Source organism: Phyllopteryx taeniolatus, chromosome 1 (assembly GCF_024500385.1).
Source record: "Phyllopteryx taeniolatus isolate TA_2022b chromosome 1, UOR_Ptae_1.2, whole genome shotgun sequence".
Taxonomy (NCBI): Eukaryota; Metazoa; Chordata; class Actinopteri; order Syngnathiformes; family Syngnathidae; genus Phyllopteryx; species Phyllopteryx taeniolatus.
The window spans coordinates 30,547,615-30,569,025 of NC_084502.1; the positions used below are offsets into that span (position 1 = coordinate 30,547,615).

General features: G+C 42.3%; 1 protein-coding gene across 5 annotated transcripts in view; it reads left to right on the forward strand.

The window, feature by feature from the left end:
• slc16a4 (solute carrier family 16 member 4) overlaps positions 1 to 21,411 on the forward strand; it is a 50,395-nt gene that overhangs the window by 16,453 nt on the left and 12,531 nt on the right. For all 5 annotated transcript variants that reach the window (XR_009790592.1, XR_009790590.1, XM_061788399.1 and 2 more), the window contains 5 exons: positions 4,756 to 4,879; positions 5,016 to 5,148; positions 5,467 to 5,610; positions 6,108 to 6,269; positions 8,201 to 8,830. Coding sequence is in view for 3 of the 5 variants with exons in the window: in XM_061788399.1 (XP_061644383.1) it covers positions 4,756 to 4,879; positions 5,016 to 5,148; positions 5,467 to 5,610; positions 6,108 to 6,269; positions 8,201 to 8,830 (1,193 nt within the window). In the remaining 2 variants the exon portion in view is untranslated. The remainder of the gene's footprint in view (positions 1 to 4,755; positions 4,880 to 5,015; positions 5,149 to 5,466; positions 5,611 to 6,107; positions 6,270 to 8,200; positions 8,831 to 21,411) is intronic.

Below are 21,411 nucleotides of genomic sequence, written 5' to 3' on the forward strand. Positions count from 1 at the left end.
GCCACATTTGATTTTTAAAACAAACACATTGGACGTGTCATTTGTAGATGCGGTTAAAAAAAAATAAGTATGCAAACTCTGTGGAATTGTTTGTTTTAATATTAACACATTCATTCTTGCGTTATTTTATAAGCCATCAATGCACATTTTTGTAAAATTAATTAACATTTTTAAATCTATATAAATATATTTTACTATTATATTTTAATTTGATTATTTGCAATCAATCAATTAAACAGTTATTTACAGTGAAACCACATTTATCGCGGGGGATACGTTCAAGGCCATGACAGGTGAAAACCCCCGATATATAGAGACCGGATAAATTATTTTTTTTACACATTTACACTTTTAAACACATTTTAAAGTATTCCTTCGTTCTCACTCTCTCACTTGCATAGTTCTTAAATAAAAGGCAAAGCATGCTTGCTTCATGCCATTTATTCGTCACACCTAGTTCAAGGTTACTGTAAAACAGACAAAACAAATAGAATAAAACATTGTACATTTGAACACCAAAAGGTTCAAACGAACCTTATATTAACAACAGTCCGCATTTTAAAACGATAATCCATAACTATTTTTTGTTAAAGAAAAGTAATTTTCAGTAGATGACAGAATAATGATTAAGCCTTTCAGCTTCTGACACAGCTTGCTATATTTTTCAATATTTAGTTTTTTAGTGACTATCCTATAAATTCCCACGCTGGATCACTCTGTAGCGCTCTAAAATAATGTAGCGGAAATTAAGTATTTTACCTACGAACGGGCGGCACGGTGGTCGACTGGTGAGCACATCTGCCTCACAGTTCTGAGAACCAGGGTTCAAATCCGGCCTCGCCAGTGTGGAGTTTGCATGTTCTCCCCGTGCCTGCGTGGGTTTTCTCTGGGTACTCCGTTTTCCTCCCACATTCCAAAAACATGCATAGTAGGTTGACTGACGACTCTGTGAATGCGAGTGTGAATGATTTTTTTGTTTATATGTGCCTTGTGATTGGCTGGCGACCAGTTCAGGGTGTACCACGGCTCTCGCTCAGAGTCAGCTGAGATAGGCGCCAGGACGCCTGCGACCCTAGTGAGGATAAGCAGTATGGAAAATGGAAGGATGGATGGATAGGGTCTGAGAACAAGGTGGAGCGAAGGGCTTCCTGGAATCACTTCTTCCGATGAATGAATCCCTTTTTTGGGGGCCTGCACATGCCCGAAAAGTCCCCAAACTCTCCCCCGATAGATGAAAATCTGCAAAGTAGTGACCATATATTTATTTTATTATTACTACATATGGCGGCACGGTGACGACTGGTTAGAGCGTCTGCCTCACAGTTCTGAGGTCTGGGGTTCAATCCCCGGCCCCGCCTGTGTGGAGTTTGCATGTTCTCCCCGTGCCTGCGTGGGTTTTCTCCGGGCACTCCGGTTTCCTCCCACATCCCAAAAACATGCATGCTAGGTTAATTGACAACTCTAAATTGGCCGTAGGTGTGAATGTGAGTGCGAATGGTTGTTTGTTTGTATGTGCCCTGCGATTGGCTGGCAACCAGTTCAGGGTGTACCCCGCCTCCTGCCCGATGATAGCTGGGATAGGCTCCAGCACGCCCGCGACCCTAGTGAGGAGAAGCGGCTCAGAAAATGGATGGATGGATGGATATTACTACATATTTTAAAGCTTTACGCATAATGCCAGTACAAAAATGCATATGAGGTGGAGGTATAATTTTCGTCCACTTGGGTTTGCCATCCTGATGTTCTACACCGTAGTGTCTGTGACTTTGAAAGTGTCTAACTTGAAATCTGCAATAAAGTGAAACTGCGAAAAGTGAAGGGACTGTATCCTGGTGAAAACGTTTGTATTGCAGAGGTTCCCTACACAATGTCCCAAAAGTACTCAGTAGCACCCCCAGGAATGTTTGAAAAAATTAGCCTCAAACATCTGTTTGACCGGTTGACACGAAATTGGGTAGACATGTTTATCATAACGAGGTGCACCAAAAAGCCTTCAATACCTGGGGTCCAAATTGAACAGTACGTCAGACATTTTGGTTTGAAGTAGCCATTTGAAGCCAATTCCAGGGTGAGTCATTAAACTTGGTGTCCGTGCTTCAACCACATGCAATGACCAAAACTTACAATTTTGGTGCATTAATATCATTCATTTGTCTAGTATTATGTGCTTCAAATTTGTTAGCCATTAGACAAAATCTCTTGGACAAGTTCGTCTTCGACGGACGGCCTGGAAATAGCTAAAATGAGCCTAAAATCTCTGCTTCAAACCAAAAAGGCAGACTTCCTCTGTCTTTTTGGACATGGCTTCTTCAGACCTTTAGTGTGGAACTACTCAAGATAGACATGCCTACCAAATTCTGCAAAGTTAAGCAGACTTCGGAGGCTGAATTTTGAGTATGGGCTAAATTAATTGCTATTAGGTTGACCCCCTAAATTTTGCCGGGTAGCACCTCTGTGAACCTTTTGAAACTTCAGCCCCCTATGCTAGTTTCACTGAACTACACTGTATTGCCAAAAGTATTCGCTCACCTGACTTGACTCACACATGAACTTCAGTGACATAGGGTTCAATATGATGTCATATCCACCCTTTGCGGCTACTGTACAACAGCTTCAACTCTTGTTTTATTGTGTTTACGGGAATTTGTCACCATTCTTCCAGAAACTCATTTGTGAGGTCAATGTAAAATGTACAATAAATTAAAAATCAAAAAGTAAATAAACGTACCTCGAGCAGAACTGTTGCCAATTCTGTGTCACTTCTGAATCCTTTCAGCTGCCTGTTGTCTGTTAGCGCTGCTTCTGTTTAGTAGTCTTATTTATTCATACATTATTTTACTCATGGACTGCTTTCATGTCGTACTGCGTTTTAACAAATATTATGACATAAAGTGTTTTTTTTTTTTCTTAAATTACAAAATTTCCCCTTTAAGTGATTATATTAACATGAGTTTATCACATGTATTATTTAGCCGTCTTGGGACCGGGAGACTGGACCTGAGGAACAGGAATTTATTGTTGAAATTCTGTTTCGTATTACAATACACCGGGATACTCCTGTTACACGCTTATGGGGAGTGTGAAAATGCAATCCCAAGGTCATTGTAATGTTTTCGCTCACACCGATCCAGCTTAGTGTGGATTCCAGCACTATTGTGTTACACGTCACAGAAGTGTTAGAGAAAGACATCACTCACTGATGAGGCAGTGTGTCATGTACGTCAAGTAAAAGCTGCATAATTGAGGGACCCTTTTTTTGCTGCGCAATGTGGCTAAAAGGGACTGTTGAAGGACAATGCAGGGCTGATGAAAGGCAGATGTGGGGAGTAAGCAAGGCAGGCCTACGAGGTACTGGGTGGGACTCAGCGAGCTGCAAAACAAGGCAAAAAGCCTGTATACAGTAAAAGTCCACGTGGGACTGTATAAGACTTTTATTGGGACGCCAGACCGTCTGTTGCGCCGGCCCAGTTGTTCATTTTTGGTCTGGTCCACCTTACGTGGCGACCATAATGCATTGGCGCTGTGATCTTTGGATTTGGAGCAAATGCCTGACTCGCTGTTGACAGCAGTGCGTAATGCATAGCTTACCCATTGACAAGTTTCTGGAATCATCTGCTGATGAGCTGCAGACTTCCTCCGGCGGCTTTATCGCTTGTGTGAGAGGTTCCACGCCAGGTATTATTGATTCGCAACTTTGGACTTTATGCCTCGAATGTTATATCTCCTTAGCCATTAAAGTTGCATTAAGTGCACTTTGAGGATGACTCAGGAGAACGTCACAGTGCGCCCATCACAAGCTGCTTTGAGCTATTTTGGACCTTGTATCTCATGCATGGATGCACGAATTTATTGTCATCATCTGTCAAAATAGTTTAACACTAACTTTAGTCTCAGAACGAAGATCCTATGGAGCTATGGTTCATGAGCCGATGGCTCACAATGCAAACACTTCACACTTCAGTAATCTGGTTACTGTTCTATTTATCAAGCAAATTTGTTTTTGCTGACATTCACACACACACACACATTCATACACTGGGGAGAGTGCCACTGGGAGCAAATTAGGGTTCAGTGTCTTGGCCAAGGACACTTCGACACACCGACAGTCATGGCCGGGATTCGAACCAGTTACCCTTCGGTCACTGGACGACCTGCTCTACCTACTGAGCCACAGCCACCCATGTCCATCAAGCCCTCGGTGGCAAGGAACAACCGCCAAACCCTCAGTCATCGAGACGGAATAACTGTTTTGCTTTTTCTTGGGCTTATTGCGTCAATTCTCCTGAAAGGATGACACTGGTTAGAGAAGAATAATATCCACAGGACCTTACGTAAGAGTCTTTTGAGCATCATGATAAATGATGTCCAGGAGTCACGTGGATGATTGAGCACACATGTTGCTTCCACTAAGTCAGTGATTCTCATCCTTTTTCTTCCAAGTAACACCTCAAAAATACATAGCGTTCCAAGTACCATCAAAATGACGAACATTAAAAGACTGTAGCGCAGGAGGCAAAAACAAAGCAGTGGTTCTTTTAGCCACACCCAAAAATAGTAAAAAACTGTTTCACGCTGAATCTCGCAATTTAGCACGACATTGTTCTCAGTCTTTGCACATTTTCAGCAATTATCTTTAAACACGTTTAAAGTATTTTGAAACAAATCTCGGAATTCACTTTACGGGGTTTTCAAAGGTGAGGCATGAGTGTGTGGTGAAATATTTACTGTCCATTTGTTTTGTTCCCCCGGCTGCAGGCCAGCCATGAAGCTCTTCAGAAAGGATGATATCTCCACCAAGAAGGACAAGGACAAAGAGGTCCAGTACGAGGAGCCACCAGACGGTGGATGGGGCTGGCTGGTGGTTCTGCATTGCTTCCTGGTAAGGTGGAAACAAGTGATGGCTCCTCCTTTCATATCTGAGCACAAAAAAAGCTACAGTGGACCCGCATGGAAAAACTGTTGATCTAGTTCAGCTCCTTTCTGTGATCTTTCTCTCATTTGTGTTTGTTTTCCAGGTCAACGTCCTGGTGATGGGAACTTTGAAGACCTTTGGGATCTTCTTCTTGGCATTCCAAGACGAGTTTGGGGGCTCAGCAGAAAGCATCAGCTGGATTGGTTCCATCATGTCCAGTCTGCGTCTCTCTGGAGGTTTGAGAACACTCCTCGTCTGTCCCCTCTCAAAACTCGTTCTGTCCGACTGCATTTCCAATAAATATCCATCCCAGCATGAGTACAGTATATCAAACTTTCCTGTTGCACTGCAAAACATCCACCACACTGCATGACTGAGCAGCACAACAGGACAGGTTCAAAAAAGAGAACCTAAGCTGATTACATGTGAAAAGAGTGAAAATATATTTCCTGCACTGTGATTGGTTAGTCAGGCATTTCGGGGGTGTGCCTTGGCAAAATTTGCATCAGTGCCCGTGTCTTCACGTCTTCCTTCCTTTGACTGTTGCCCATCAGCCCCCATCGCCTCGGTGGCCTGTGCCAAGGTAGGAACCAGGGTGACGTCCATTACGGGGGCCGTGCTGGTCAGCAGCGGCTTCCTCATCAGCATTTTCGCCAACAGCGTGGTGTTCCTCTACATCAGCATGGGAGTCATCGTAGGTGAGCAGGAAACGTCCTCCAGAGGATTCCTTCAATGACGCTGCACTTTTAAATTAGGAACCCCTCAATAGTCTCGTGCCAATTAAACACAACCACCATGTCTACGCGTGGATGCGTTAGGAAATAAAATGTTTCCTATTTTGAGAAAAAAAAGTAATCTTACAAAAAAAAGTAGAATAAATGTACATTTCCTCCTGTAGTAATATGCCTTTTGTTCGAAAAAGAATAGACTTTATTCATGCAGGGATGTCAGATTTATGTGATTCAAAATCGTACCCATATCAGAGCTTTTAATTGGCCCAAAGCTAAGGTAGGGCGGAGTCATTGGTTTATTATGTTTGTTTAATTGCCGTGCCTCTCCCAACATGTCGGTTAGCACTTTTCTAAATGTTATGACATAAACATTTATTGCTGATTATTTTGCAGACCCCTAAGCAACGGATCACGGGGATCCCAGTTTTGGAAGCACTGTTCTAAACTGTCTTTCCTCCGTGCAGGAATGGGTTTCGCATTACTGTACCAATCCTTCTCCGTGGTCACGGCGCTCTACTTCCGGAAGAGGTTGGCGACGGCGTATGCCATCGGGCGTTCTGGGATGGGTTTGACCTTTGCCCTGGCCCCGTTTACGCAGCTGCTTCTGGACCAGTACGCTTGGCAAGGTAGGAGGGAAGAATGCGTCCCTATTTTGCCAACAGTACATAGATTGATATTGTGAAAAAAGGTCCACTTAAAGGTCCCATGCCATCACATTGAAAAAATATTTTTTATAATCTTTTATGTCCTTTTATCGGGTTTGCAAGATAATTTGGGTTGGAAATGCCCAGAATGCCTTTCTTCAAGCTATTCAAGTTGGTCTTTTACACCTGGCAGTAAGGACGGATGGATTTCTCATTAACTGAGGACTCTGCATCTTTTTGCACAATTGTTGTTTGTTGTTGTTTTTTGTCAATGTCTTTATGTCTCCAAAGTGTTCTGTAAATTTGTCTGTTGTCTGTCTGTACTAGAGCGGCTCCAACTACCGGAGACAAATTCCTTGTGTGTTTTGGACATACTTGGCAAATAAAGATGATTCTGATTCTGATATTCAATATGTAAATAAGCTTGGATCACTGTTATTCTTAATTTAAATATGGAAAACAGCTTTGCTCTGAGTGGTACTTGGCAATATCATGGCGTATTGTGGTGGCCAAGCATTCATGGTGATGTCGCGTTTGGATCTTGCGATGTGGAGTTTTACAGAGGGTACGGGTATTCAGACCCCTTTAAAGATTTTTGACTCTTTGTTATATTGCAGCCATTTGCTAAAATCAGTTAAGTTCTCTCCCCCCCCCCATTAATGTACACGCAGCACCCCATATTGACAGAAAAAAAAAAAAACAGAATTGTTGACATTTTTGCATATTTGTTAAAAAAGGAAAAACTGAAATATCACAGGCACGGTGGACGACTGGTTAGAGCGTCTGCCTCACAGTTCTGAGGTGCGGGGTTCAACCCCCGGCCCCGCCTGTGTGGAGTTTGCATGTTCTCCCCGTGCCTGCGTGGGTTTTCTCCGGGCACTCCGGTTTCCTCCCACATCCCAAAAACATGCACGTTAATTGAACTCTCTAAATTGCCCGTAGGTGTGAATGTGAGTGCGAATGGTTGTTTATTTGTATGTGCCCTGCGATTGGCTGGCAACCAGTTCAGGGTGTACCCCGCCTCCTGTCCGATGATAGCTGGGATAGGCTCCAGCATGCCCGTGACCCTAGTGAGGAGAAACAGCTCAGAAAATGGATGGATGTATGAAATATCACACAGTTTTAAGTATTCAGACCCTTTGCTCAGTATTTAGTAGAAGCACCTGTTTGAGCTAATACAGCCATGAGTCTTTTTGGGAATGAAGCAACAACTTTTTCACACCTGGATTTGGAGATCATCTGCCATTCCTCCTTGCAGATCCGCTCCATTTCTGACAGGTTGGATGGTGAACGTTGTTGGACAGCCATTTTCAGGTCTCTCCAGAGATGCTCAATTGGGTTTAAATCAGGGCTCTAGCTGGGCCATTCAAGAACAGTCATGGAGTTGTTCTGAAGCCACTCCTTCGTTATTTTAGCTGTCTGCTTAGGGTCATTGTCTTGTTGTAAGGTGAACCTTCGGCCCATTCTGAGGTTCTGAGCACTCTGGAGAAGGTTTTCGTCCAGGATATCACTGAATTTGGCCACAGTCATCGTTCCTTCGATTGCAACCAGTCGTCCTGTCCCTGCAGCTGAAAAACACCCCCACAGCATGATGCTGCCACCACCATGCTTGGATAGGGGGATACCGACATTCGCATCATATTGTTTACATTCATCATATTGATATGTGACACTCACATCTTCATACTGTATCGTAACAGAATTGGAAATATGCACATTATACACATTTATTCTTTATCTTTGATTATTTGAAATGACTCTTCTCTTTTTATCTTTTATATCCTTTGTATAAGTGGAGGGAGACTAGTAATTTCTAGTAAGAATTTCATTGCCCAGTGCTACAGTTGTGTTTTTACTGTGCATAAGATAATGAACATCTTGAATCTTCTGGCTCTTGTGTGTGTCCCTGGCAGGGGCGTTGCTGATCCTCGGCGGCTTGATGCTCAACCTGGTGGCCACCGGGCTGCTCCTGCGGCCCATCCAAGTAAAAACCCCCACCGCGACCAGCTGCGCTTCCCCCAGCCAGAAGAGCCCGGCCGTGTCCCTCAAGAGCTCCACAGAGAAAGACAATGCCAAAAGCTGTCTGAACGCCTCCTCACATTTCTCCAACGGTGTCTCCAAATCGGACTCACTTCCATCCCCTCCTCGTCCTCCTCTTAAGGAAATTGAGTGCACTCAGGAAACCAAGGAGCATTTGGAGAACCCTGAACTGAACAGACTAGTCCTAAATGGCCATGAGACCCACCAAGACGTGGGTCCATGTAAGCCCGCGGCCGATGGCTCCCTAGAGCTCAATGGCACCACGAATGGGTCCACGCCGGTCGGGCTTCCCTCCATCTGCGCTAGCACGCCGAGCGAGGAGAGCGCCCCGAAAGCCAAAGTACTTGATTTTTCCTTACTGAAGGACCCGTTCTTTTGCATCTACACGTGGTCTTTGGTCTTCAGCCAACTGGCCTACTTCATCCCCTACTTCCACCTGTCTGCTCGAGCCCGAACTCTTGGCATCGATCCTATGGATGCCTCTTTTATCATCTCTGTGGCAGGTGAGGCCCACACTGAACACTCTGTCCTCTCACTACACACTTTAATAGGACACCATGACGTAGGGATGCATGGTATATGCGGTATACGAGGCATAACAGTCACTGAATTAAATGTTGAAACTGTGCATCATGTTACAGTGACCAGCGTTTTTTTTAAATCCAGCACAGTAAATTTTTTAAGTACAGTTCAATTGTATTTAACTTTTCTGTACAATACAGCTGCATTTAAGCTTTTAGAACTGTTTTCTAACATTAATATAGGTAAAAAAAAAAATTATTAAACTTGTATTTTAAGTCATCCTTATTGAAGTACTTGGAAAAAAATATTTAAGCGCTGTGTTCATGTTAATAAAACTGTGGCATAATGTTACAGTGGCTTACAATAATATGGTTTAGGAATAAACCTACGCAACTGTATTTTTATGTTCGTCATGATGGTAGTACTTGCAGAGCTAAGACTTTTTTTAGGTGATACTTGGTGTAAAATATTTGAGAAGATTTGGCCTACGGCAGGGGTGTCAAACTGGCTTTAATTGTGGGCGACATTGTAGTTATGGTTTCCATCAGAGGGACGTTATAACTGTAACCATCATGTAAATGCCACCTCATCATATTATTACATATATACAATTGCATCCGCATTTCATTGTTATTATTTACATGTTAAACAACAAACTTTAATAACAGCATCACGTCCACCACTCATCGATCCACCCATCCTCTCTGCTTATGACAGCTGTAAACTTAAATAGCATTATTAATTATTTTTTCATTTTTATTTTTTAAAGATGTGATTAATCCCAGAAATTCACAGCATTAAGTAAGCAGTGCGAAAGAGGCTTAGGATACCACCTCTTAAGAAAACAAATTGGCTTTATGCCTTCGGTGGCTGCACCTTTCACAAGGAACACACATTTCCAGCTTCAATGGATGGTGTGATCAGCACCTTTTGTTGTGGAATAACGCATTTGCAGTAGACAATGAAATGTGTGGTGACTAGGGCTGGGGGAAAAATAACTCGGCTAAGTCCACTTCAAAAATAGGTTGACGCAGAATTTGTGCCTCGAAGCTCCGCTGTGAACCCACCGCCCCCAAAAAAAGACAGGAAAAAAAAATGTTCCGCCCAGAACCATGGTTGCGCCGTCGGAACCAATGTTTCACATGCACATTTATTGCAGAGGGATGCAATGTTGTGCCACTGATAAAAAAACTTTGCCAAAAACAACAGATGAGTGTAAGTTGTTTTTAAGACACAATTAGATGTATAATGTACATATAACATGAACTATGAGTGAGCTGAATGGTAGTTTGCGTTTTTTTTTTTTTTACCTAAAATGGTCATCGCCCTAATGCTAATCGTGAATGCTAACCATTTAGCAAAGGCTGATTTTGTTGTGTCAAATTCTGTACATTTTATACCATACACTCAGTACCAACATATGCAGTTTAAGGATAGAAGTCCAGCCCAGCATAAATGAGAATAAAATGCATGTTAGTAGTAAAAAAAAAAAACTTAAAAAAAACATTTTTTATTTTTCTTCGGGGTGATTACTTGAGTACTCCACAAAATATCTACTGTATAGGATAATCCATCCATCCATTTTCTGAGCCGCTTCTCCTCACTAGGGTCGCGGGCGTGCTGGAGCCTATCCCAGCTGTCATCGGGCAGGAGGCGGGGCACACCCTGAACTGGTTGCCAGCCAATCGCAGGGCACATAGAAACTAACAACCATTCGCACTCACAGTCATGCCTACGGGCAATTTAGAGTCTCCAATTAATGCATGTTTTTGGGATGTGGGAGGAAACCGGAGTGCCCGGAGAAAACCCACGCAGGCACGGGGAGAACATGCAAACTCCACACAGGCGGGGACGGGGATTGAACCCCGCACCTCAGAACTGTGAGGCTGACGCTCTAACCAGTTGGCCACCGTGCCGCCCCTGTATAGGATAATCAATTCTAAAAAGGTTTGATCGTGATAGCCCTAGTGGCGACGTATGGGCGCCAAAGCCGCAGTCACTGATGCACTTTCAGCCGTCTGTTGAACGGGACAAACAGTCAAACACACAAATTCAAAATGAGAACACTCAGCTCACTCGGCCACACCTTCTTAAAGGCATCCAACACATCACTAATAGAGTGCGTAATGACACTTTATAAAACCATTCTTTACATTCTCTTTTATTATGATGTATTAGAGTAAGAGATCTACTTCGACCACCCGATTCTATATTGGTGCTTTTAATAAAGATTAGCAATAGGGGAAAAAGGCAGAGAATTCCCGATTTCAATAGACTGTATTGTGATACTCCCATGAACCAGGCAGGAAATTTGCAGAGTGAATTCAATTTCCTTGCATTGAACGTAGTACAGTGGTACCTTGACTTACGAGTTTAATTTGTTCCCTGAGCAGTGACCATGCTCGTAACTCAAAACACACATATGTCAAATTACTTTCCCTATCAAAATTAACTTAATCTGTTCCAGCCACCCAAAAAATACAAACATTTTTGTAATGTGTTTTTTAATAAGCAAAATAGTACTCTACAGTACTTCATGAATTTCACAAAAACATGCAGCAATAACATAATTGAACAGAATGTAAAGTCTTAAACAGTTTGTGCATCATGATTTCATGCATTAATTCAACAGGCGTTGTGTGTCTGGCCACCTGGGACATTATAATACACAACAACATACTACACATAGATTTGATGATGCAACTCAAAAGAAGACACAAACTGCAGCAACAGTCGTTTTTCGCAGAGGATAAATACTGTATATGCCTGTGAGTATTGTGATACCATCTGTCTGCATGTGTTCCTACCCTTTGTGTTCAAACATCAGTTGTTAAAGGGTTTCTAACGACGGCAATATCAATGCTAGTTTCATTAGCCCGCTTCCCAATTTTTCTACTAAGTAAACAACCTGTAATTGACTTTGTTTTACATTGAGTTTGACAGTAAACTTCAGCTGGGGGTGAAAATAAAGAGCCTGAAGCCTCTTTTTTTTTTTTGAAGAATTGTTCACTATCTGCCAAACTGCTGCTTGCTGTGAAGTTCACTTGCCACCATCTAGCGCTCGTATCAAACATTTTTGCTCACACGTCAAAGCAAAAAAATCGGCTGAGCAATGGCTCATACCTAAAAAAAAAACTTGTAAGTCAGGTCCCTTGTAAGTCGAGGTACTACTGTGTCTAGTTTTGCCCCCTTTAACGCAACACTGTTTTTGTAAGTTCGAAAAACAAACATTTCTACATTGGTCTGAAAGCTGATGTTTTTAAATACCAACACACGCAAGTCACGTCTCATTCAACAATGAGGGAAAACGGGACTGTTGCTGCGTGTGTTGCTCACAATAATACGCTTGATAGTGCTTCAATAGTGACAGGCTACTTGAAATTGTAACCAACTACATTTCCAGGGTTATCTTCTCAACACTGCCCATTGGATGAGCAGCACTGAAAATGTATGGCTTTATTTGAAATAACCACACAAGTGATAAATATGTTGTTCATGAGTTTGAAGGAGGCACAACAGGTTGCTATAAGAGCGCCTTCATCAAGTCCTCCACCAACTTGGTGGCCATGAATTATTCGTGAGCTGCTCAGACGCCGCAGTATTATGCAATGAATGCGCTTACATAAAGGCTGAACTTTGGTCCAGTGGCCAGGGCGAGTGGGTTCACGCTCACACTATATTGTGAAAACAAACGTGTGTAAGGACCAGTTACACGCGCGCATTCTTGAAGAGCACCTCTTCAACATGCTTGTTAATTATTCAACGAGTATATATATACATGATCATCAACATCAGGCTGCCGTCTGTCTTTCGCTTGCCAAAGTCAATCATTAGAGGTAGAAATGAGTTGAAATGCTTGCATTTATTAATCCATCCGTCCACCCATCCAAACTAGACTTTACATGATCAGGATTTTTGGGGCAGATCACCAATTAGTGAGTTTAAATAAATGGATATATACGCATAGCGGGTATATAAATCAACAGATATATACAGTCAATACAAATATAAATATATAATATATAAATATATAGGCTACATACACACACACACACACACACACACACAGTGGGTACGGGAAGTATTCAGACCCCCTTACATTTTTTACTCTTTTTTATATTGCAGCCATTTGCTAAAATCATTTAAGTTTGTTTTTCCCCTTATTAATGTACACACAGCACCCCATATTGACAGAAAAAAAATGGAATTGTTGAATTTTTTGCAGATTTATCAAAAAAGAAAAACTGAAATATCACACAATATCATAAGTATTCAGACCCTTTGCTCAGTATTTAGTAGAAGCACCCTTTTGAGCTAATACAGCCATGAGTCTTTTTGGGAATGATGCAACAAGTTTTTCACACCTGGATTTGGGGCTCCTGCCATTCCTCCTTTCAGATCCTCTCCAGTTCTGTCAGGTTGGATGGTGAATGGTGGTAGACAGCCATTTTCAGGTCTCTTCAGAGATGCTCAATTGGGTTTAAGTCCGGGCTCTGGCCGCGCCATTCAAGAACTGTCATGGAGTTGTTCTGAAGCCACTCCTTCGTTATTTTAGCTGTCTGCTTAGGGTCATTGTTTTGTTGGAAGGTGAACCTTCGGCCCAGTCTGAGGTCCTGAGCACTCTGGAGAAGGTTTTCTTGGCCGCATTCATCTTTCCTTCAATTGCAACCAGTCGTCCTGTCCCTGCAGCTGAAAAATACCCCCACAGCATGATGCTGCCACCACCATGCTTCACTGTTGGGACTGTATTGAACAGGTGATGATCAGTGAAATGGACAGCACCCGAGTTCAATATATGAGTGTCACAGCAAAGGGTCTAAATACTTATGGCTGGGTGATAGTTCAGTTTTTCTTTTTTAATAAATCTGCAAAAATGTCAACAATTCAGTTTTTTTCAGTCAATATGGCGTGCTGTGTATACATTAATGACGAAAAAAATAAACAATTATTTTAGCAAATGGTTGCAATAAAACAAAGTGAAAAATTTAAGGGGGTTGTATGTGTGTGTGTGTGTGTGTATATATATATATATATATATATATATAGAGAGAGAGAGAGAAGTAACATTAACATTAAAATTAATAATAAAAATAGCACAAAATTATTAGCCACTAAAATCACGGCATCGCTATTGCACAAATTAATATTGTTTCAAAGAATAAATCAATTACAAGATTATTCCAAATATTTACATTGCAACAATGCACAATATTAAATAAAATAATTTAAAAAGGCAGCAGTCCCCCAACTTTTTAGCACCACTGACTTTTTTCATGTGAAGACATAATTTGAAAGCACTGCATTGAACAAAAACAAATGATTAAAAATATCACTCAGAATTACACTTCAAGGAACCAGTCTTTTTATATCTCCACAGTACATCATGTTGTAAGAGGCCACTTTGTGTCCTGCTCACCCAACTTCAATGATGAGTATAGTGCTCATTAGCACAAAGTACTTGTCCGCGCGTTATTGGACATAGCAATCTGCCGTGGAGGTGATGATTAGTGACTTAGTGACGCAGTGATTAATGACGCTAGCTAGCTACCATGATAGCATGATAGCATGGCTAAACACAGATTAGAGCTGCGGAGCTGCCTGTGTGACACAATCTCGTTTACACTGAGAACGTTTGGCGCTGCCGTCTTGTATGTGTTATTGGACATAACAATCTGGCGACGAAGCTGCCATGGAGGCGATGATTAGTGATTTATAGGAGAGGCTCTGCACCGTGTTTAGCCACGCTAGCGAGCTAGCCACAGCCGCGAGAATGCCCGACGTACCTGCGCGACATAGTCACGAAACATGAAACAGTTCTAATAAATAAACTAGCTTTCAGATTCAACATACAAGACGGCAGCGCGGAATGTCCCAAGAGTAAGCGAAATTGGGTGGATCCCATCAATGACGTCATTGAACCGATCGGTGAATTAAGACATGACAGAATTGCAGGTGAGCTGGAGTCTTTCCCATCTGTTGTTGTGCGAGATGCGTGTTACGCCCTGGACTGGTCGCCAGCCAATGTCAAAGCATATACAGACAGACAAAAGACTCGTCACCAGTCAATCGCGGGGCACATATACAGTGGTGCCTTGAGATATGAGTGACTCAAGTTTTTGGAAATACAAGCCATCGTGCAGCCGATTTATTGCTCTGAATGGTGAGCAAAAATTTTATGTAAGAATGCTGAATAGTGACGGCACGGTGGAGACTGGTTAGCACATCTGCCTCACAGTTCTGAGGACACGGGTTCAAATCTGGCCTTGCCTGTGTGGAGTCTGCATGTTGTCCCCGTGCTTGCGTGGGTTTTCTCGAGGTACTCCGGTTTCCTCCTACATCTCAAAAGCATTAATGGTAGGTTAATTGACGACTCGAAATTGGCTGTAGGTGTGAATGGTTGTTTTTTTTTTTTTTTTTTCCTCCAGCGTGCCCGCAACGCTAGTGAGGATAAGCGGTACAGAAAATGGATTGATGGATGAATGCTGTATAGTGGCAGCGAACGCAACTCAACTAACTTCACAACAAGTAGCAGATTGGCAGATAGTGAGCAATTGTTCAAAAAAAGAGGTGTCAAGCTCCCAGTTGAAATTTACTGTCAAACTAAACATAAAACAGAAAACTACACGTTGTGTATCTATATAACAACCAAATAGTTTTGCTTCAATAAAGTCAGTTTAGCTTCCTGCTAACAAACAATGGAAAACGTCATAGACGGGCTAATGATTAGCATCGGTGTCGTAGTGTTATAAACCTCGTAAGCAATGGATATTTGAACACAAATGGTGCAGAAACACATATAGACAGTATAACAGTAATCACAGGCTTACAGTATATTATTTATCATCTGTGAAGAACGACTACTATTACTGCTGTTTACTGAGGAGTTGAAACCGGCTCCCTGTATATCCGTATGTCTGTATTATACTGCTCCCATGTGGCCAAGTCGTGCACGCCAGAAGAAGCAACACAATGTCCTTTGAATTGAAGCAAAAAATATGGCAAAGGGTTTAATTCTTTACATTCCATTTAATTATGTCATTACTGTAACTTTTTAAAGAGTACAATATTATAGAGTGCTATTTATCATGTTAAAAACTCCTTACAAACATTGCTATTTTTTTGGAGGGGGGGGGGGTGGCGGAACTGATTCATGGCATTTCCATTCATTTCAATGGGGAAAGATGATTTGCGATACGTGTTTTGAGTTCTGAACATGGGCAAAGAATGAATTAAACTCATATTTCAACGCACCACTGTCGAGACGGACAAGCATTCACTAAACCCACTCTGTCCACCGAGCATTTATATTTTCTACTTCTGTGATATTTCTTGCATTCATTTATACTTTTCCACCCTAAAATTGGTTAAGATGTATTTATTTATTTTTTTCATTTATCTCATAAAATAATAATAATAATAATAATACCTAAATTAATTACTTAATTTATTGTAAATAATAAAATAAAATAAATGCTAGTAAAATAATTGCACATTCATTTAATTTACCTCAACCGATCGGTTTAAAAAAAAAAAAAAAAGCCAGAGTCCTTCTAGGTGTAGTTGCATTAGTGACTTAAATCCTTCCATTTGCCCTGTAAGTACATTTCTTAAAGGTCATGAACATGTGCTTCTTCCGAGGCAAACTGCAGTGCTCTTTATCAGCTGAGCACTTAAACATGGAACCGTAACCCTCTTAAGGCGCAGGCAGGAAATTGATTGAGTGAACGGCTGAACGCATGATGCACGGCAGCCGCACAGAGCAACAACACAACTCATTATTGCAGCTGTTACATGGAAACCTCCGGCTCGAACCACAATTGGTTCCCTCCAACTTCCATTTTGTCCTCTTACAAAACTAAATTTCTCATTGATATCAGTTAGATGTGTAATGATTCATTGCAGTGTCTTTTGTGAACTGTACAGGCAGCATTATTTTGACCTTATTAAACGTCACACAAGTAATATAAAAAATAATATGCTGTCACACGTTCTTCCGAGTAGCACAACTAGTAAATAAACTGTTATCATTTAACCAAGGCTGAGCAATTGAGAACCCAGGGTAAATGGCCTGAATGAGGACCCTCTGGCCGGTGACGCACGTCCCCCATTACTATCATTGTGAAGCATAACTCACCAAGCATTGCATTGTTGTCCGTCTAATAGGGAATGTGAGCTAAAAGGGGACACGGGTAAAAGTTCAATTCAAAATTCGGCATAGCTCGATGAACAGTAAAGATGCATCATTTGTAGGAACAAAATATATATTTTCAGACCAATGAAGTCAAATTGGATCAGTTCGCACAGCACAGCACGGCAGCCTTGATGTTCTCTCACAGCACACTGGTTGAGACTCACCGGAGTGTGTGACTCCCCCGAGACCACCTGACTCCTTTGCCTGTGGCCCGTTTGTTATGTCACGTTTCGTCCTCATGTGCGCTCGTAATGAGAGTGACAGAGTGCCGCCCGCGCAACAAAACCGCCGTCCCGGCATCCCGCTGGCCCTCTTTTCTCCCCCCCCCCGGCGGTTGTCATAGAGGCCCATCGACTGAATGGAAGGAAGGTCCGGTTCGGCCTATTCCGCAAGCCCATTGGAGCTAGCCACTAGTCGCTAAGCAACAGCCCAGTGAGTAAAGTTGCCAGTAACAAGCGGGGCTCTCTTGGTCTGTGCGAGGCTGAGCGGCAGACGCTTTGCAGAGGAGCACTGGGGCGGCAGTGTACACAAAAGAAGCCAAGAGCGGAGCCAAGTGCCTCCGCCAAGCTGGGAAAAACCAACATCGGCCGCTTATTATCTCCAGCTTTCATCTCGTGACTGGACGTCCATCAGGGAGATCGAGCCGTGGGGTGGGCACCTTTTGATGCCTCGAACCTGCCCTAACCTTTTGATTAGGGATGGGCAAGTACCGATACCAGGTATCGGTATTGGGTCGATACGGGCCTTATTTCAGTGTATCTGGTACTTGTGAAGACTGCCGATATCAGCGACTAATAGTTGAGGCAAAACAATTCAGACATTGAGTAAGTCCTCCTCGCCAGTATTTGGCACTGCGGCAGTTTGTCACATTGGCGAATTATCATGTGCATCAGAAAGAAAGAAAGGTCTTTGTTTGCAACTATTTGTCATTGTGTTAATTCAAATTTTATGTATCAACAGTACTAGTAATATCGGTACTTGTGGGTACTCTAGAGTGCTGAGTGTTGATGCCTTGCAGTTTTTCATGTTTCGCGCTGTACTCTAACCATTTGACACCTCGCACCCTAACCTTTTGATCCTTCGCACCCTACCCTAACCCTCCCATTGTCACCCAGAGGCGCGTGCACATGCTTTCTACCTGTCACAGTTACAGTCGGATTAAGGCGCTCGAATACATTTCATCCCAGTTTGAACAGGAAGAGCTGCGGGCGTTCGCCAACCCGCTGTGGCCAAAGCACACAAACAAAATGTGCGTGTGCAAGCGGGAGATGTGCCGCAACGCCATCTCGGGTCGGGACACAGCGACGCGGAACCACGTAAACACGACACAGCTGCCTCACCAATCCTTTGACCTCTCTGCAAACGTTCATTATGTAAGAACAGCCTTTTACCCGCTGCTTTTAAACATTCGAAGCGATCCGCATGAACAGGCTGGATCACGAGCAAAGGCAAACAACAGACTGGTCACCAGTCAATGTCGGGGCACATGATAGACAAAAAAAAATCAATCTCAATTATTTTTTTAATTCATTCATTCCATAAAGGCTTAATTGATTTATTTTGAATGATAAAATAACAATAGTTAAATAAACTCTCAAATTTACATCATCACTGAATGGGAACTGAACCCATGTTGCCAGCACCCAAGTCAGCGGCCTGCAACACTACACCATCATGACTGATTAAATTATTGGGTCATCAATCATAATTTTTTTTATAAGTAATAAAGTTATATGGCCACACATAAGGATTTTTCCACTATTAAAATATGTTTTTATCTGTGACAGACCCCACACATCACATATCAACACAGACCACCACACACATAAAGATTCTGTTCCGGTGCCAATCTCGAAATCTCACATGATCACACATGATCTCACAAAACCGAAGAAGAAAAAACGATTCCGGTTTTGAGCCGATGTTTCCCAAACGTTCCCGAAGGCTACTGGAGCCGTGAACCTGACAAAATGGCGTCGTCCTTAGAAAATTACTTGCATTGGTAAATACTTCTTACCGTCTGAAGATCTCACTTACCGTCTGAAGATCTCACTTTCATACAAAAAAAATGTCGAGTAAGACATGCTTATTTTTATTTACGGTCGTTTCCTTATGTTGAGTCACGGTGCTTCTTGATTGGCTATAATCCGTTCCATATCACAATTCACAGCGTCATGACTCTGGAGAGGTCGGGTCTTCCCCACACACATGAAGACTTTCGGTTGTAAATATTGAACACGGCACGGTGACGACTGGTTAGCACGTCTGCCTCACAGTTCTGAGGGCCCGGGTTTAAATCCGGCCTCGTCTGTGTAGAGGTTGCATGTTCTCCCCGTGCTTGCGTGGGTTTTCTTCGGGCACTCCGGTTTCCTCCCACATCCCCAAAACATGCATGGTAGGTTAATTGGCAACTCTAAATTGCCCGTAGCTGTGAATGTGAGTGCGAATGGTTGTTTGTCTATATGTGCCCTGCGATCGGCTGGCAACCAGTTCACCCAAAGATAGATGGGATAGCCTACAGCACGCCCGCCACCCTAGTGAGGATAAGCGGTAAAGAAAATGGATGGATATTGAACACGTTCATCATTTAAGATTGTCGGCCCCGACCTGTTTCTGACCCTAAAATCGGGACAAATCCACTCTTAACCACACCTCAGACAATCTTTTAGGATAATCTTATAAGATTTAAGATTGCCAGACGTTTGACGTGCTCGGTTGGGAAGGTGCAAAATTGGCAGAAAAAAACAGGCCGATTGTCCATATGTGTGGACTGGGCCTTATCTAAAAAAATAAATAAATATATATATATATATATATATATATATATATATATATATTTAAAGAGTTTATTATTTAAATATGTAAAATTAATAAAAATCAATGCAAATATCATTTCATCATCAGTTTTAAAATGAGACACACACACATCATATCATCTACGAATGAGCTGGCCCATCTCATTTTCAAACTGAATTGTGACCCTTGAGTAGAAAGGTTTGCCCAGCCCTGTTCTTGGTTTCTGTTCTTCTCTCTCGCCATTGCAGCTGCTGCGCATGCAATGTGTCACTTTCATTGATCCGTTGAGCTTGATGCCATCCCTGCAAGAGTCGATACTCGCCAGTGCACACGCGGCTGCAGCTTGTGCACTGCGGCCACATATTTGCTGAGTCATCAAATGCCACGCGAGCAATCTTGACAGTAGCACATGGCCGCTGCCGTACAGTAATGGTCGGGTAAAGAGCAGCAATGACATCACCGTTTATTGTTAAATGATTCATGAGACGGTTAAAAAATAAAAAAATAAATCGACCAAGGGGAGGACGGGTCTACTGGCGCAGTAAAGTCACATCTTGTGTTGAATAGCATGTTCAATCACAGACATCCTACTGTGCTCTTAGTTTGACAAGCAGGAGTCGGGACCAACAGACAAGTGCATGAGCAGTGCCGTATTCACGCCAAAACGTGAATTTTGGAATTTTGACCAAAAAGTTCAACCTTGGTTTCTTTGGAACAGGTGTTTTGGAGATTTTGTTATGGTCTGATGACACTAAGGTTGAACAAAAAGACATGTTTGCCGCCAACACAAAACTGTTCATCACCAACAGAACAGCATACCAACAGTGAAGCACGGTGGTGACAGCATCATGGACAGGGGCTAGTTTTCTTCAACTGGACCGGGCCTTAGTCAAGGTGGAAGGAATTATGAACAGTTCGAAATAGCAGTCAGTGTTATCACAAAACATTCAGGTTAATGGTAAAATGCAAAAAAAAAATAAAAAATCCCTGCCAGATAAAGCCTACTAAAGTACTGATTCTCAGCTCGTGAGTCGGGACCCAAAACTGGGACACGATTTTGGGTGGGTCGCGGTCAACTAGTAAAAAATTACATGTATTCATATTCAGATTTCATCAAAGGTTCATCAAGGGCACTTTAAATTGTGGCCAGCGTTGGTTTCTGGTATGTTCAATATGTGCAGCCGCACGTGGCGGCTTTTCTAGTGGGATGGCAATTTTAAAAAAATGCTATGCAAATTGGTTTTCTATTGGCAACATAACATGCAAAGGATTTGTATATGGAATTTGCCCCCTCTTGTGGAGACATTATAAGGGATCAGTTGCGTTGTACATGTTATATAAGTCACATTAATTGTGTAAAAAGTTTTGAAATGATTTATCTCAGTCTCATTTTTCTGTATCACAAAAACCTGGCATTTGAACAGGCATGGGTGGACTTTTTATATCTTCTGTATTAACAATTTAACACAGTTTTAGTATAAACATGTAGCCTTTCTCCGTGTGTTTTGATACAACCTCTGAACAATCTGCTTAAGTCTCACAATACCTCACACAACCTGATGTTGCACAGTTACC